Genomic DNA, 19,168 nt, shown 5'->3' with positions numbered 1-19,168 from the left:
CTGATCTGGGTTCAAGTACTGGTTCTTCCACTTAACTAACTGCTTAACTCCAGGCACATGTCTCAACCTTGCTAAACCTCGATTTCCTCCATTGTAAAATGGGACGGATGATAGCACTTACCTTTTCTGGGAGGACTAAATGAACAAAGTAAGTGCTCAGTAAATGTTGATTATTGTCATTTTCTCATCATTATGTACCACTTCTGTGTATGATAAAAGTTGATTGATTATTATGTTATCTATTGCTTATTAAGCATTTAGGATATGACAGGTATTATATTTACCGTTTTAGACGTATTTAGCCCTGGCAACAGTCTTACAAAGAATTGTCCTCATTTTGTAGATGAGAAAAGTAAAAGTTAGACTATCATTTACCCAAGGAAGGCAGAGCTGGCTCTGTCCTGCCTTCTGGTGTTGCCACCATTCTTTTAGTATGGTATAGAGCTAAATGACAACTATGTTTTGAGATGCCCCCCCCAAGAAGCTTCTCTGGCCCCTCACCCTACCCGCTGGGTTAAGTGCCCCTGTGTTTTGGCGGCACCCGAGCTTGCCTTCATCTTTATGCTCATCACACGGAACTGTAATTCTTTGTTGCTTCTTTGTCTTTCTTTCCCACTGGGCTGTGCTACTGGGTTAGGGACTGTACTGTTGATTTCTGAATCCAAAATTGGATCATTAGTATATGAGTGACCTCATGTAAATTCCCTAGTGTCTCTAGCCTCAGTTTCTGCAAAATGGATGTGATAATAGTGCCTGTTTTAGGTAGAATGAGTTAATAACAGATTTAAAATGGCTGACACAGCACCTGGCACATACGATGTGTCAGTAGGTAGTAGTTTAGTAGTTGCTGCCATTATGTTGCAGTCGTCAAATGATGGCATCTTGTACTCTGCAGGTCCAGACAATAAATCTCCCTGAATTTCTCTGCAACACCACATGGTTTTTGACTTCCATCATCCCCATCCAAAGCTGAGTTAAGCTGAGGTGGCCCATACCTACTTCTCAGGTTTACTTTCAGAAAGGAAAGCCTCAAAACCAGAGCCCAGGGTGTTCTCCTTGGAGCTTCAGAGGGTTTTGATGCCTGGGCCAGAGGCTGCTTACTGATAGTGCCCTGATGTTGCCACCATGCCCAGCAGATTGCACATTTGTTCTGTGTTACCATTTATAATCACTGAGGGTTGAAATCCATTTCCCCAAATAAGCAATATCTGCTGAGGGTTTAGGGGAATGGGCTGAACAGGGCCTCTTCTCTTGGGCTGATGACTTGGGACAAGGGGAACACAGGAGAGCGAACATTGTAAACTCTTGTTACTGTTTGCCAGCCTTAGTTCCAGGTGTTTGGCATTCATTGTCTGTCTTACCCTCCTGACAGGAAGTGGCCTCCTCAGTTCACCGAAGCAGCTGAGGTTTCCACGTGCTAAGACAACATTTCAGTTAGCCGTGGGGCCAGGATTTGAACCAAAGGGCCTTTAACTCCCTGCGTTTTCCTCTCCAATATTGCCTTCCAACTTGGGTTCTGAGTCCAGCTCTGTCCCTATAAATAGAATCTCAGCTTTTCAAATGAAGATCTGTGCCCCTACTTCTCTGTCCCTTGCCACCTCTAGTTTAATGCTCAGTACAGAAGTGCTCATTGTGTTAGGTTAATGCTGGTGTGAAAACTTCCCTCTGGTAACCGAGTGGCTTTGCAGTGGGACAGAGCTGAATTCCTCAAGTGAGTAATCTCTTTTTAAAATGCCCATACGTTTCTCAGTGGTTACGAGACTTGACAGGACCTAACTTGGAATTGACTGAAGCACTCCTGACGGCATTTAGTCAGCTCCCTACAGTGAAGCTTCATCCAGACCCAGACCCAAGGAGCCATGGAAGGGCAGCTGCTTGTGCTCAGTGCCCCCAGGAAACCCTGCACTGGCAGAAAATAAGCTGTCTGTCCACGAGGGAGCCGAAGGAGGAGCAGTTTCTGAGCCGAGAACCTGGGTTTGTAGCCCATCTGTCTGTCCACCCATCTGCCTGTCCGTCCGGGGGCTAGTCATCCCCAGCACAGGTGACAGCCCGGAGACTGGGGTGCAATGCCATGAGGAGGAGGGGCTGGGCCAACACCCTACCTGTCTGCTGCCAGCATTTCCCCCAAGATCGTTGTCAGCTCAGCCTCAGACCCAGTGCCCATCATTAAATAAAAGTGGCTTTAAAGGATGTATTTCAATAGACATTTTAGAAAGCCCGTAAAAAATCCTGGATATGAAGAAATGAGGCTTAAAACCCAGAATGTTCGGAAGTCAAGCTGAAAATTGTGGTAGCAAGTCTCCATATCCGTTTATTAAATGGGAGCCTGACTTAACAGTTGGACCTAGCTGGAGTCTGAGAGCCACTTAGGTTCTGTACTCTTGTGTTTTAGAAACATTTTAAGTGCTGTGGACTTGGGACCAGACCCAAAGTTGGCATTCGTCTGGAGAGAAAGGAGTGGAGTGCGAGTCCGACCTGAGGAAACTTTCATTAGGTCTGGTGGAGTGTGCATCACGTGGCTCACAACCTCTTCCTCCTTTCCATGTGCACATTTCCCCGAAACGGAGCCCAGAGAGAGATACCGCACACTCGTGAAGGCACATTCCACGCGCCGAGCGTGCCCCTTCCCTTCGCGGCTGTTTCCATTTTCCTCTCATGAACCTTGCTACCCTGGCTTCGGCACGGAGGCTGTAAAGGAAGATGGAGAGCCGAGTTACCTCAGAATGATCACTATCGTTAACATTCACGGGTGGTTCACTTATCATTCCTGACTGCACAGACATGGCAGCCGCTCGGAAGCGTCCGCAGGTGTAGCACGGTGATACATATTACATCGTGCCACAATGGATTTATGTATTCTGTAACAAAAGAAAAGTGTAATGAAAAAATACAGAAGGTAATCCTTTATTCCTCCACCACACAATTTATCAGTAATGCCTGTGGATGATGAGTGCCAGGGATTTCCTCTGCATGCTTTAACCTTGTCACCCAGGTACGTTTTGGTAAAATGACAGAAAAATACAGACTAGGGATTTTCCTGTGTTCAGAAATCTTTTAAAAGGACACTTTTAATTTATGGAAGTTAGTCCAAGCACCAGGCTTCTTTTGAGCTTTTAGTCTGCCTTTGCTGAGAAGATAAACGTATTGGTTTGAAATAATGCTATCAGCCAGCAGCAGATTAGGAGAGAATATAAACAGTTTATAAGCAGACTCAAATCTAAAATAGTTCTGGTGGAACCCAGGCAGATGAAAGTTCGTGAGATCCAGCCCAGGACAAGTTTGGGAGAGCCCGAGAACTCGTGTTTCCTTCTAGGTCCTACTCATCCATCGCCCAACATATTGTCGCAGATGGAGTGCGTACTGACTTCTGAGGAGAAAGCAGGGGAAGGCAAGTCTGAACGTGGATGATTGGCATTTGTTCCAAACACACGCTGGCCTGGTGCCAGAGCAAATACCCCCAAGTTTATAAATGCACACGGCACTTTACATTTCAGTACTCCTGCCAAAGTATCACTTACTACATCGCTCCCTAAATATAGTTTTTAGAAAAGAGCTATTTCTTATTTTGCTTTGATCAGTAAAATAAACTTTTAAAGATTGTTCTGGGATGGGGTCCAGCTTCTGAGGTAAAGAACGGCCGGGGCTCAGGCATGATTCAGTAACAGAGTGTTCAGTAAAATTAGCTTGACAGTTCTCAGGCCTGCTGTTCGATAGCGAGAACTTGACCAAGTTAAAATGGATGATCGTGCTGGCTAGACCAGCATCGGCTTTTGCTTTTTAACAAATGGAATGTCAAAGATTAAACAGCAAGCCGTATGGAGAGGAGGGGTGCAGAGATGTCTTTGTATTAGGGAAGCAAATTGGGTCCTTGGTTTTGCAATCAGCCCCCAGCCACCTGGTTGGGTCCAAGCTAGGTTTAAGGCCCCTTCCCAGCCTGTCCTACCATTGGGAAGCTTTTCCACGGCTTAGCTTGGGGCTTGGCTTTTCTTTCAGATTTCTTGTCAGTATGAGGTTCTGCCATGTTTTTTGGCTGTGTTCCCCTTTGAGATTCTTGTGGGGAAATGGGAATGCGACCAAACTCCTTGTGGCAATTCCCATGTTCCCTAGTTGGAAACTTGGGTCCCATTTGTTACCTGAGCTGCTTGGAATTGGCCTGTTTTGTTCCAGTGCCCAAGCATAGTGAGTAGTATTTGTGATACTTGCTCTTGCAATTAACAGTCTTAGTGAGGTTAAACCTCAGCTAGGAATAGGCTTCTTTTTTAAGGGTACTTATTCCTTACCAGTTTTTTTCTATCTGGATGACCCCCTCCCCCCAAAGAGTGATTGGCCAGCAGCTTATGAGTAGTGTTAATATTTTGTCTTGTACTTATTTACGCTTCGGCTAATATTTCGTTTGACCTTCTAGGACTAAGTGGATTAAAACATTCCTACTGAAGTGTACACAGACTGTATATATTTTTTAAATGTTTGTTTATTTATTTGCTTGCCAGTTAGGAGGAGTCTGTTTTTCCCCTTATTCTAAAGCGCTTTCGGCTATCATATCCACCCCACCCCAACATTTTTCCTCCAGGGCGCCATGAGCTTTAATATGATGGTAGTATCTGCCTGCAGTGACATCTGCTGACACAAGCCAAGTGTGTTTGTCAGTCCTTGCTGCACGATTTGGCTTGAGAACCAACCAAGGAACCCATGGTACTAGTGACCCACACAGACCCAAGTGGATTCAATTTCAGATAAATTAGAAAACCCTTCTCTAACTCTGCCCTCCCTTTCACTTGAAACTGTTCATACTAGAATGCTTTTCTTTCTCTCTCTCTCGTTAGAAGTAGGTCTTTTTAACCCATTTTAAAATAACTGACACTTCAGTGTACTTTCTTAAACTCAGTGAAGACTGCATTAACATCTCTTTGCTTGAATATTGATGATGATTTAATACTTGTCTTTTCCTACAGAAATGCTGCTCATGGATTTTCCCTTATTCAGGTGGACAACACAAAGGTCACCATGAAAGAAATCTTGCTAAAGGCAGTGAAGCGAAGAAAAGGATCGCAGAAAATTTCAGGTGGGACAGCTAAATCATATCCTGGCAACAGAAGCTTAACCTTTAGTTAAAAGTGCTGGGCGCGGGTATGTTTGATGGCTGGCAAGATCGATTCAGGTATCATTGCCAGAAGGTTTGGTTAGCGAGACTATAACAGAAAAGTGATTTTTAAGCTCCCCCTGGGCCCAAAGAAGGGTCAGTGGCATATGTGAGAAAAGTGAGTTCATGTTGCTTATGGAAGCTCCATCATTAAATTGCGATAGATTAAGACAAAGCCACTTAAGCTAACTATTAGTTGGTGTAAAGCTGTCTTGAAAACTGAAAAGCTGACTTGTAACCCTAAATTTGAAGCACTGCTTTTAATTTCATGTTTTCATATAATTTTCCATGGGGGAAACTTCTGGTTGTTAGTGTTTGGGGTATAAAATAAAAGAAAACATTTTTTCATTTTTACCAAATGAGGGCACCTGTAAAAAAATTTTTTTTATGATAAATCACTTGTACACAAATACCTGTTAATCTCTAATTCCTCATTACCCAACTTTATACAGAAAATAAGGTTATAATATTAGGTGTAATATTTAAAGGACATGAGAAAAAAAATCCTCAGTATTGGGAAATAATTATTTTGAGAAATAGCTCAAAGATTTGTCATGCCATAGACAACTTTAGTATAAATCAACCTGTATATGACATGTCAAATAGCTTTGTAAACAAATGAGACTTCTTAAACACCTTTGATTTCATGTTTTAGAAAGGGAAAAAAGCATGGCTCAGGTTGAAGAAAATAGTTCTGCGTTCTTTTTTAGGGGAGGAATATAATCTGTTCTAGATTTAATTAGCTATCTTCAGATGAAAGCTGAAGTTTTAATAAAAGTTAGAAGAGATAACACAGTGAAGGACACGGATGAGCTGTCTCAAGGCCATATTCCAGGGGAACGATAAGAGCTGTAAAAAATGGCAGAGGAGAGCAATTGAATGGAGCAATGAAAATCTGATTCTCATAAAAAAGAGAGAGAGAGAGATGCTGGTAGGGGCGGTTGTAGATGAGACCTGCTAGCGTCTGCAAGCAATTTGGATGCTTGCCAGGAGTCATTGTTCACCCTCGGCTGTGGCGGCTCCGTCCAGATGTGCCAACTGCACGTTTCGGCTTTTGCCAGCTGACTGCGCCGTTTGATAACCAGCTCTCTGGATGCCCATCACTGGCCGCAGAGATAGAATTAAATGATGATGATCTTCCCACAAGTTGGGAGAGGAAACAATGCATATAAATCTTGATTTCATCTCAGCATGAGAAGTCTTTATCCATCATCACTCATAATGAACAAGTCGTTAGCTGGGATGAATGGTGTTCTGGTTTTTCCAAACACCTCTTTTGTTCATTTTTTGGGTGACTTTTATCCATTGCATGGGGGTCAAACCTCTTCGCATTTAAGGGATGATTGAAGTGGCATAGCCTCTCCTTCCCAGGGGAAAGGTGATATTTTGGGGTTCTAGGTGCCAGTCTAATAGCATTTAAACAGCTTCAGATATTTAAAGATGTTAAGCATTCATCTCCCTTCAGGATCCTGATTTTTTCCTCTTGTTTTGTCCCTAAATTTTTTATATAATAGTGTATTTTATGACATATTCATTATGTTCTAAGATAACATTATTCTGAATTGCCCAAAAGGAGGTAGAACTAACTTACTAACTTTTTTAACCTTCTTAATAGAAATTCTGCTGGTGCAGATTTTTTAGATCATGAAACCTCTGCAGACTTCCTGGGATACAGCTGAACTAATGTCTTTTCCTCTGTCTCCAGTCTTCTCTGTCCAGTTGCACAACTATTTATCTGTGTCTGTCTCCAGCAACCACGTTTGTCATACACACATTTATTTATGTTCACCTTTGTGTGTGCATCCCTGCCATTTTCATCAGAGTCTTTGCCACGTCACTGGCAAAGAGTTAGGATTCATTGTCCAAAAAACAGTGATCTGCATTATTTATTCCTTTCCATACTAAATAAGTCAATTGAGATTGATGCACTTACATAAATTACTGTCCATTTTCTTGATCCAAAAAGCCTTTTAAAGTAAGAAGCTCTTTCTATTGCTTTGTTAAGTCTGGTCTCATGAAATAGAAGGATCTTCAGTTTGGCAAAGATGTTTATTTGTGGTTAGCTTGGTAAAGGCAGAGTATATTTTGCATTTTTGAACTTTGTATTGTGGAGTGGACTTGTTTTAGAGGGTGATTAATGAAGAGGAAAATCCTCCTGTCACAGAGAGAATCACAAGTACATTTACTAAAAAAAAAAAAAAGTCTGTTCATGCTCACAGTTGGCTGTGAAATACTTATTACTTACCCGTTATGGCATATGAACTTAGTCATGAACTTGGTGGCAGGAAGTGCCAGGGAGGCAGCACTCGGCCTGCACTTCCTAGGCCTCTGCCATAGTGACCTGCTCGGTATTTGCAAGAAGGTGCCTGCAACGCCCGGTGTCTGGCTCAGCCCTGCCCAGCTGAGAACAGAGCAGCACTGTCTCTGTGCTACTCTTACTTAACTTGAGAAGGAAGAGATGCCACCTGAGATTAAACAACACGTGCCATGTGACGTCAAGAGTTCTCACACATTTGTGCGTTAGAGGTTAGTTGTAAGCTTTCAGAAATCCTTTGATAGGCTGGCAGTGAACTTTAGCTGCTCACTCACAAACCTTTAACATCTCTCATCTTTTTTCCCCGCTGACCATACAGCTCTCTAATAGTAATAAATTGAGAACTTAAACTGTTTCATTATCAAATCAGGATGTGGGCTTAATGACTGTCCTAGTGTTTAAATAGGACACTTCCCTCTGGCATTCCCTCACCAGTTTTCATTTGTAAAAACTCAGAAGGTAGTAGGTGATATTTGAGCAAAAGAATTCTTTGTTTAGGTAAATATCTTTGTCAGTGGAAGCCTTTAGAGTTTTAAAATATTTTTGCTTTTTATGGATAGAATATCATTACAGACACTTGTAACTGATCTAAAATTTTGACTTGCGTTATTTGTAATTATTTCATCAAGTCATAACTATTTATGAACACTGCAGGGTTTTTCTATTAATATTCATATACTGAACTTATAGTAATCTTTTCACAGTGTGTTCCAGTCAGTTCTCTGCGAAGGCCCATTTTTTAAAGCCATTTTTAAATGCCTCTTTTCAAGTCTCTCTCCAGCTTTTCATTTTATTACTGACCTACTTGGCATTTGGAATCCACCTGCATTGGCAGAAAGAGTCCCTACTGTTTTAAGAAAATTGTAAATGGAGAATCCAGTTTAGGAAGAATTAGCTGAAACCTCTTTACCTCAGTGTGTTTTTGACATAATAAAGAGTAACCTGTCAGGTCCTTTGATTTAACCAGTAAACTATACTAACCTGTTATTTAGTGAGTAAAGGCCTTAGTTCAAGTTCTCCTTTATTAAATTCACCCTCACAATCAGTGACGACCTGAGCTTCTTAGTATTTTGTTGTTGTTTAAAATGTTATAACCCACCAACCTTTACCAGCCTCCTGAAACAGGATGTCGGGTATGACAGAGGCCACTTGAGGAATAGAGGTCCATCAAATTCAGTTTTAACATCGATGCAGAAATGTAGGCATCTCTTGATCTACAAAGGAGGAGGCTTCAAAGTGGGGTTTTCCAAGCAGAGTAGTTTTCTATGTGGCTCTATTCCAGTGTTTGTTGTCATGGTAAAATGGAGGTCTTTTTCTTTATCATCTGCTGAAAGATTGAATCAGAAACATATTAATTTTTCTTACTCCTGTCCATTCATGCCTTTTGATGTGAAAGACAAATTTTCATTACTCTGAAGATCCTTTTTGAAAAGTTCTTATAATGTTGTTAATAAGACTTATTACATTCATTCCTACTTTTCCCTTACAAAATTTCACCCAGAATCTGAAACATAAGTGTTCACTTTGTCAAGTGAACTCTCTCCTAACATGTCTGTTTGGGGTCACAGACCACACTACTGCATGCTAATTTACTGTGTTTTCATCAGATCCCTAGGGTGTCACCAGTGAGACAGTCTAGTCGAGGACTTCTCAAACATTATTCCCTACAGTACTGCCAGGAGCAGAGAGGGGAGTGAACATCTACCCCAGCGGGTGTGGAGTTCTGATCTCAGGGATGGCTAATGATGACATCACTGAATTCTCAAGTTTTATCTTAAAAATTCATGTAAAATACAAGTATTGATCCCTAACGTGTTTGTCACTGTGTTGTACATCCGCTCGTCATGTGCTCTCTCTCATATGTCAGACCTGTGCTGAGTTCCAGGGGGACTGTGGGGAACAGATCTGCAAGGCCCTTGCTGAAGAGGACCTAATATTCTAAAGGGAGAGTAAACATAAGGGGCTGAGAGAGAGAAGGTAAGAATCTGGGGAGCTCCCCGCTGTGTGTAGATGGTCAGGGAACTCCTCCCCAAGAAACTGACATTTAAATTGTGACCTTCACATTTAAGCTGTGAAGAGTTGGGGATTGGCAGTGTCTTTCAAAGTAGTAGCTGTTGAAGGCATACTATTTTAGTATAAAAAGAACATTTCAGATTACTTTGCAGTTAATTTATTTAACTTTCTGCCCCCTACCGCCCTCCTCAAAACTGTAGTAAAATTGACCCTTGAATTCTTCCCTATGCTAACTCTGCACATCTTATCCGTTAGCAAGTCCTCTCATTTTCACCTCTAGAATATATCCTGAATCCATTCAGTCTTTTCCAGCACCACTGAATGAGTCCAGATCACCATGACTTCACCTGGACTGTTAGAATAGCACCCTGCCTGCTTCTCCTGCTTTCTGTTCTTGGCTACTCCAGTCTCTTGCCTACATAGCAGCAGAAAGGCTTTTTACAATATAAATCAGATCATATCTGTTCCAAACCCTTCAATGACTTCCAGTTGCATTCAGAATAAAATCCAAACTTATAACCACTGTGAAATACACTGAGGCCCAAAGAGGGAGTGAGACACACAGAGAATTTGAACGCAGAAAGATTGGAAAGAGGTACAGAGTTGATGGCCTCAGTATGACAGAGGAATACAGACCAGGCTGAGAACCCGGGACGCCAGGGTGGGGATTCGGGGCCTACAGCCTAATACAGACGTGCTGTAATAGACCGGCAGCAACGGGTCCGGCTCTGACACACTCCCTGCAGTGCCTCGCATAGGAGGCCTTACTTTCATGCTGGATAGACCTAGACAGCTATGTACACACTATTATTAGTCAAGAATGTTTTAAGGGGATTTGTGTGTCAGGGAGAAATTGGTCTTTCCCCAAGATCTATTCTGACGGGGTAAGAGCTGATTTATGGAGTGCCTTTGTGTACTTACAGATATTATCTCATTTAATCTGCACAACACTCCTAGAAAGGAGGTTTTATTATGCCTGTTTTATAGATGAGACTTTAGACATGTTAAAAAGTAGGGGGAAATGTGCATCTTAGAATTAAGGAACTACAATAACTATATGTGTAATCATATACTTACCTCTCTCAGCCTCCCTTTCATCAGCTCTAAGAGAAGTTAAAGTTATCCAAATCTCCCCAGTAAGTAAATGATAGAATCTTAAATTGGAACCCTGGCTTATTTGACCTCAAAGCCCATACTCTTTTTATTGTACCATGTTGCTTATTAGAACCCTAATGGGAGAACAAATTTAAAATTCTGTAAACAGAAATGTTCATTGATTCTAAGATCTAAATGCACCAGGGAAGTGCAGCATTTAAAGGAACCCTGTGGTGAATCTGGATATAAAGCCAAGAATTCTTTTTGTAATTGCACAGTTTGTCTGTATTGGTGTCAGTTTTAATGTTTTATGTCTAGCTTTCTTAAAGCAACATACACCTGTCCTGAGCTGCCCTATGGAAAAAAGAAGCCCATATGTTTTCAGGAGGGAATAGGTTTTTAACAGTCTTCTAACCTGAAATGCTCTCCAAAGGCTAAAGTAAGCTAAAGAATCTTCTGGCTGTGGAATAAAATAGTCCTGCTTCTTGTTTAATTGTAAAGACAGAAAATCCAGTAACCTTTCTTCTGTGAAAGCAGTTTGCCAGCCATAGACACAGACGTGTGCTTTCCTTATGCTATAGCAGGTAATCCTCTTTTTTAAAAAAATCAGTAAGAAAAGGTAAATAGGACTGTTTAAATTTTCTTTGTCAAAAAGGCAGTAATTTCTTCAGAAAACTGCTCTTCCTCATGAAGGAATAATCATGCTGATGCCACTCACCTGTAGGGGTTAGAAAAGCGATATGAAGACCTGATACTTGGTATCCAGTGACCCAGTAGGAAAATAATACAGTAAATTAGGACTGCTAAGGTGTTTAAGTGTACAGCTCAGAAGTGCCCCAGGCAAGAAGCTCGGAGTTAAATATTCCTCCTTGCCTCCTCTGTCTGCCTCTTTATCTTGTTGTTTCATCTCACCTGAGCCTCTCCCCGTCTGGCGTGCTCTGAGGCTCCTGATGGATCTTCTTGAGTATAGAGCAGAGCACGTTAAAGATGGCATTGCAGTCAACTATTTTATCCAGAGAGCCTGGAAATTTAGAGAATTTATGTCAAGCAGAAAATCTTTTGGAACCACTTTAGAGACCCAATTATTTTAGAAGGGTGTTAAGAGCTCTTACAACCGCCACATCAGAAAAACTTGAAATGCATCATTTGCCAAAACTACGTTTGACCGACATTTACTCTTCCTGCCAGTTGCTAATCTTTCAGAAGTTCCATTTCCATCACAAAATCTATTCATTCACTCCATCTGGGGCAGCCACCAACACAGGTTAGATTAAAGAAAAAGAATGAAAGGAAGAGAGAAGACAGAGACTCCTGAGAGGCTCTGTGGTGGTACAGGGGACATTCACATTTTGGAGTCAGAGGGCCTTTCCCTTGGTCCACGAGGGACTAATTCTAGAACACCATTAACTTAATAATAGCTTTTCAGGAAAAAAGAAAAGAAAGAAATACTACTATATTAAATGTCCAGATTGATTGTAAACTGTGTCCTGAGTTTAGAAATGTTAAAAAATGTACCTTACAGTAAGAAACTGTGGTAACTGAATGTGTATGTGAGTGTACTTACCTCTCTGAGCCTTACTTTCTCGGTTGCAACGTGGGGGAGGTTGAGAGGATGAATCAAGGGCACTGTATAAACGGGCCATGTGTGCTCCAAAGTTCTGTGTGGCTCTGATACCTTGTTCAGCAGTCATTATTTGATGCTGCCTGCTCCGTGCCAACCACCCTACTAGAATCAGGTGGAAAACTTGATGTGAAGACAGACTCAGAAAAGAGGCACTTAACTATGGTATATGAGCTACCAAAGCAGCACTTTAAGAGAATACTGGGTGAGATAGAGGGCTGAGAAAAGGTGCTCCGAAGTAAGTGATTTCTTTGACAGCTTTTTGTAGATTAATTAGAACTTTACCAGATGGGTAAGTGAGAAAAACATTCAAGGCAGAGGTGTTTGAAGTGTGGGCCCAAAACATAGATCTTCCAAATTACTGGAGGAGGAACAGGGTAGAGGATAAGGTGCAGAAGCTAGGTAGAGCCTGGTCTGATCAGGCCAGGCCTGACAGTGTGCTCAAAAATAGAAGAGGTGCATTCATTTACTAGGGGGCAATTATGCAGCAGACACTGCACAGGAACTAGGGATTTTGTAGAAGCCAAGAAGCGGTCCTTACCCTCAAGACACTTACTGTTTAGCTGGGGAGACAAGCAATCACAGTACTATCATGTGTTGAATGGAAATAAATACAAGGCCTGGGAACATTGTGGGAAGGAAACACTAGTCCAGTTTTCCAGAGTCAGGACTATTCTGAGCAAATTCTCCAGCTGAGACATGAAGATGAGTGAAAACTGGCCAGGTGAAGAGGGATGAGAGACAGCATTTAGGCTGAAGGAACAAAGTGAGAGAGGCTAGTGCCTTCTGGAAACCACAAGTAGCTCAGTATAATAAAGCAGCAGAGTAGGAGATGGGAGGGTGGGGAATGATGAGGCTCAAGTGGTCATTTGGGACCAGATCACGTTTGTAAACTGTGTTGAATGTGAACTTTATTCTGGCGGCAGATGGGAACCATTACAAGGAGAGCAATAAAGTCAGAATTTCTTTTTAGAAAACACGTTATCTGTATTATAAAAATGGATTCGAGGACACAAAACAGGAGGCAGAGACACCGGCGAGGAGGCTCTTGAGGACTGTATCCAACAGGTGATGGCCCTGCATTAAGACATGGAGACGGTGGGTGGTGCTCAGTTCAGGAAGCAGGGGGAAAGACACCATGGTAAAGTCTGGAATGCACAGTCTGGGGAGAATTGAAATAGCTTGGAGCTACCAATAGGTCTCCTGGTGTTAATATTAAAATAAGGTGGTGGTAAAAGTCTTTTAAAGAGTTAGTTTTTTTCTTTTTTAATAAAATTAAATACTAGTTGAAAACAAAAATCAAGCATTCTGGAGGTGTGTGTAGTAAAAAGTGAAGGTTTCTTCTTCAGTGTGAATTCACTTTACATGCAGGTATACAGATAGGCCATTAGTTTCATGTGGACAGGATGCTGTTTTTTGTTTTTTAAAAGTCACTATATATCCGACATCTGGCAGAATGACTTTTAAATAGAGGACACCCAAAAAACATTTATTAAATGAACTCATGAAAAATATAGCCATGAAAAGTTTTTTTTAAACTAACACCATACCACATGTATGATTTTGCATTTGTTTTTTTCACTCAGTATTATGTCATAAGCATTCTTCTATAGTAGAGTGACCACTGCATCTTTATCTTTAAACTGTATTTAATTGCTATTAATGGACATTTAGGTTATCTTCAAATTTTCAGTATTAAAAAAACATGCAGTGAACAATCTTGTAGGAATATTCATTGCACATTTGTGCTAGGTTTTAAATACGGGATTGTTTGTCAGACGTTTGCTTATTTAAGATGTTAAGAAAAACACATTATCCCACAAACTTTATACCCATTTTTTGGCACTTTTGAAAGAACCTCTTTCTCCACTCCCTTACCAACACTGGATATTATCAGTCTTTAATTTCTGCCAGACTGGTTTTAATTTCTGTTTCTAGCATTTTAAGCATTTTTAAATGTTTTTATTAGCCACTCATTTTTCTAAAAGATAGTTTTTAAGTCAGTCAGTTGTTTTAGTGGGAAGAAGAATTGAGAGGAAGTCTAATTTCAGAAAACTTTTTTTAAGAAGTGCCCTATAAACAAACAAAAAAGCGCTCCATAGTTTAAAATACAATTCTCTCCACCCCACCTCCCCCTTACCTGCCCAAGCAGGTGTGTGTGTGCACACGCATGCACACGTGTGCGCACACAAACCAGTTATGTAGAGAAGGGCAGGCATCCAGGCCAGGCCATTTTGTTTGTTGCCTTCTGGCCCTGTTTAGAGAGAACTAGCGGGTAATTCACTAGACTGCACTTCACCTCATTTGAGACCTTCTGTTGTTGCTTGCTGGCTTTGTCATCAAAACTAGTTTAAAAAACAGGTTTTTGCTTAAATAGTTTATTTTAGTCTGGTACATATATATATATATAGCACTTAGAAAATGCATCACTGGAAATCAAAAATGTAGGCAAAAAAGTTGTCACCCCTTAACAGGTTTATTTTGGGGAGGCACAGCTAAGGACACGCCTGGCAGCATTATGAACAGCACTGGCACCAAGGGCACCTGTAGGGGGTTAATGGGGACCCTGCATCATTCCTTGCCATGTGCCTGGTGAGTAAACTCCTAGAAGTTTCTGGGAATGGTGGCAAGTGGGGAAAAGGCTGCAACCAACAATCAGTGTCACAAAGTGGGGATGACTAATTTGCTGAGGAGACCGTTGAGACAGATGTTTAATTAGCTGAAGTCAGAGTGGATAAATTGGGAGAGGACTGCCTATGCAGAGAGATGCCTTTCCCGCCCATCTCTCATTTAAGTGGGGGTTTATTTGTCCTTACCGTTTTCTTTTTGAAGGCAACATCCTAGAAATGGGGGTAGCTTAGGAAGGGGATAGAAAGAAAGACCCTTTGGTTACATTTACTGAACAGTTACTGTATTCCAGGTGTTTTTATATTTAACCTTTACAAAGACCTTGTGAGATGAGCGTTCTCTCTTTTCTGTGGGTTGAGAAAACTGAAGCCGTATATATTGTATAAATTGTGTATGTGTGCACACTTGTGTATGTTGCTAATGGGTAATGTAGGTGAGATATGAACCTAGACTCCTTGATTCTTGAGCCAGGTTTTTTCCCCCCTGTACCACAGCTTTTCCACTTAAAATGTAATGTAGATGAGGGAACTCTCTAGGGTAAAGTTAATAGGTTATATATTGACAGGAACTGGTGTCACACAGATGTATGTATTTGCCAGAACTATCAAATGTTACTTATAAGGTTTGTGCATATTACTGTATGTAAATTTTACCAAAAAATAAAAATCTTAAATGTTCAACACCAGTTACTGTTATGCACACTGAAGTGTTCAGGGGTGAACATACTGATGTCTGCTGCTTACTTTGAGATACATTTTTTTTAAAAAAGGTGGATTGATGGATAAATATGTGATAAAGCGAATATAGTAAAATGTTCCATTATAGGATCTGGATGGTGGCTACATGGATTTTCAATGTACATTTCTTTCAACTTTTTATGGTTTAAAAATGCTCATCATAAAATAGGAAAGAACTTATTACAGTTAAAAATACATAATTTAAATTCTGCTTATATTGATATATATTTCTGAACTTACAAATGTATGTCCTTGTGGCATAGAAAACACCAATCTTTACTTCTTTTTGTAGGATAGTTTATCTTGTATTACTTCATATGTTAAATGCTATCTTTGAGGTCAGTTTCTGGGGAGGACATGTCAGCACCTACGTGGCTCCTTACCTAGCTCCTGATCACAGCAGGGCAGTCAGCAAGTTGCACAGATTCTGCTGTGCCGTCGAACCAGTTTTTCAAACAGAAACTCAGTGACATGTGATTAAAACCCAAGTGCTGCAAAAGATTCAAGGTGGTCTAGTGTAACTCCTCAATCTTCTCCCAAACTGCCACCACGTAATAGAAGTATCAAATCCTAATAAAACCCCCAGCTACCCCCCCCCCCTTTTTGGCACACTGAATTTAATAGAACACTGTGAATTAAGATGAGGTTAAGACAAAGTGTGATTTAAGTCTAAAAAGTCCTGAGGGTCACGCAGACCTCTCAAGCACAGTGTGTCCAAAACCAAACTTATCACTCAGTACATATTTATGGAGCCTCTGCTGCATTGCAGGCAGTGGAGAAGAATGACAAGACCTGTTCCAGGAGAGCGCTCATTCTAGGGGGAGACAGCCAATAAGAAATTAGCAAACTAGCAAGGTGCATTTGATAGGGCTTCTCACTTCCAGCTTTTAGTCTGTCCATTTTCTGACAAAAAGGACTTTTGTGAGACCCAGTTTTGTGAATTTCCCCCCTGAAGAGAGTCCCTCTCACCCCCAGGATAGGGCGTTACCTCAGTCTTTCCACTTCAACGAGTTCCCTTGGTTTTCTAATTGGCTTCCAACACCACTCCCTGGTGCAGGGATAGGTGGACAGGTCAGCAAGGGCTGGGTGGGTTCATGAGCACAGAGGGACTCCAGCTAGGTCAGCAGTGGGAATTACAAGGTACGGGCCGTATCTCAGCCTTAGAAGCTGCTAGAGAGAACACAGTCCCTCAGCCACTCGGCCTTGCGTCAGAGGTGCCCTGGGCCTCTCCCCAGTAAGTTCCTAATATGCTGATCTAGCCAGATGCTGGTGAGTACCTTACCAAGGCAAAGGATGGGAACCCTTCTTTCCTTCAGGAAAGGGTTTGGGTTTGAGTAAAATGAAAGCCCCTCATGGAGATGAATGGGTTCCTTTTTGTTTACCAGCCCTGGACCTGACCAGCACCATAGCTGGCCCAGAGTTGGCAGCTCACACATTTTGTGGAATGAACTAAGGAGAAGCGGTGAAAGCCAGTCTGCCTCCCACAGCTGCTGCGCTCCCTCCAGCCCAGGCCCAAGGCTGCCCACTTCCTCTTTGGAGTGGATTCACTGCACTTTGATTACTGGAGATGAAACTCCCTTAGAGAATTAAATCATCAAATGAAAATGTAAATATCTTAAAAAATGAAAGGCGATGCCCATCAGTGGAAGTTAGTGTTGCCTCCCAGGCGCTCTTACTACCATGAATCTCTAATGAGTCCTCGGGGAGCCGGAGGAGTATGCCCAAACCAGACGTCTTAGTGTTGATAATCTAGTAAGGGTGGCCGGCAGGAGGGCACTGCTGCACACACGTATCACGGGGAAAAGGAAAGCCGAGCAGACACACTTTCCCGAGAGGGGCGTGAGAGGAGAGGGAGCGAGGGCACATACCAAACCCTCACCGTCTGTCGTGGCAGTTAATAGGTACTGCCTGGTATTCGTGGCAATTTTTAAAACAGCTGAATAGGAATGCTAATAATAAGTATAAGAGTGAATACCAGAAGAAATAGCCAAAAAAGCTTAAACTAATTGCCTATAAGGAAGGACTCTAAGGCTGGGCAGGGAATTAACTTTATTATGTAGAGAACTTGTAGTGTTATAACTATAACACCATATAGACATGTTACTTTGGTAAGAGTAAAAAATTATAAAATTTATAAAAAGAAGACTGCTTACTTTCAAATTCCAGAGCTTAGATAGCTTTCTTTTTCCTTAGTTACATGGACTGCCTCCTAAAAGCCACAATCCATTTCATTGTCTTGGATGTCAGTTTTCTATGAGCGCATCATTATTAAATAGTTGCTTCCCCTTATAAACATTTCCATACCTTTTAAGACCAAAATGTTACATGAGTAAAATGTTATATTGTGATTTTGCCAACATTTTGTCTCTGTGACCGTGTTTTCCGTAGGTTAAAGCACAAACTATTAGCTGAGTACTCTGTCCCATTCTAAGAGTGACTAATATCTCAAATATAAATGAAAACAGCTGTTTTTCCATAACATTAGATTCCCAAACAGCTGTCAGATGTACATTTTGACATTCTTTTTTTTTTTAATCGAGGCAAAAATTAATTTACTGAATCTACAAATCTGGTTAAGTATATCATGTAACTTCTGTGGAGAGGTGGAGAAGAGGTCATAGAAAAGCCCGTTGAGCTAGAACATAGCTGTCCTGATAGGCTCGAACTTTGTCCAGATGAAAACCCTGTGATGAGACCCTTCTGTGCCAAGAGCATGAGGTCAGTGAGGGCCTGGCTGCTGCACCCCTGCCGCCTTAGCCAGTGAGCTGGGGCCCCAGCTGACAGCCATTGTTCCCTCTCTGGCTGTGGGGTGCCACCGCACTGTCCCCCAGAGCCTGAGTCAGTGCGCTCTCCTCGTCTGCAGCCCTTGGAGGCTTTATTTCAGGATCCGGCTGTTGTGGAACAAGGAGCATGCTTCTGCTTTTGCCTTAAAGCTGGCCCTTTGTTGCCACTAGCTGGGTGACCTTGTTCTTGTCATTCTCCCTCTCTGAGTTCCTTGCTTTAGTTTTCTCTTCAACAAAATAAGGCCACAACTAGATCACAGGCTGCTGGTTGGTAGTCTTAGCTGTGAGGCTTAATACTTGGGATCTAAAAACATCTCCCTGGTTCCACTCTTGCTCCTGTTACTCTTTCTAGCTCTTTGGTGAGTTTCTTAGCTTGTTGGAACTTCATTTTCTTCATCTGTGAAAAAGAATAATAATAGTGTCTTCTTCATAGCGTTGTTGTGAGAATTAAATAGTGGTCCATGTGAAATACCAAGCACTTAGCTGTTATTATTTTATTACTCAGTAAATGTTAGTCCTGTCCCCTCCCTTCAATTTCACTGTTATGAGACCCAGGCATACTCAAAATTTTGTAATATAACACTTTGTTTTTTATGAGTATGACTGCTTTCAGTCGTGGTTCAACAGAGACTCTAGCTGCTAAAGAACCCAGCTCAAATTGAGACCACATTAGGTACGGCCCAGAATGTGTGCATCTGTCTGCCCAGCTGCTCGTTTGAGCTTTTCCAGGGGTCTGAGGCCCCTTGTCAGAGCAGCAAAGCATCAGTGAGAACATGGGCGTGCATGGGGAGGAATGACCTCGCATTCCTCCGGAGCACGCTGCATCTGGGGTTGGAT

General features: G+C 41.7%; 1 protein-coding gene and 1 long non-coding RNA gene across 2 annotated transcripts in view; one reads left to right on the top strand and one right to left on the bottom strand.

Moving 5' to 3' along the window:
* The window catches only part of MAPKAP1 (MAPK associated protein 1), a 210,140-nt gene that overhangs the window by 120,277 nt on the left and 70,695 nt on the right, over nucleotides 1–19,168 (top strand). Inside the window, 1 exon segment of the mRNA XM_072960125.1 lies at nucleotides 4,953–5,062. Coding sequence (XP_072816226.1) covers nucleotides 4,953–5,062 — 110 coding nt within the window.
* Nucleotides 2,292–10,643, bottom strand: LOC140696164 (uncharacterized). The gene is made up of 3 exons (XR_012072269.1): nucleotides 10,545–10,643; nucleotides 8,558–8,781; nucleotides 2,292–2,688 (listed from the first exon to the last, which is right to left on the bottom strand). It is a non-coding gene; the product is annotated as an uncharacterized lncRNA (long non-coding RNA).

The sequence above is a fragment of the Vicugna pacos genome, chromosome 4, assembly GCF_048564905.1.
Source record: "Vicugna pacos chromosome 4, VicPac4, whole genome shotgun sequence".
Lineage (NCBI taxonomy): Eukaryota > Metazoa > Chordata > Mammalia > Artiodactyla > Camelidae > Vicugna > Vicugna pacos.
Note: the sequence above shows the minus strand (reverse complement) of the source record. Positions and strands in the feature narration are given on the sequence as shown.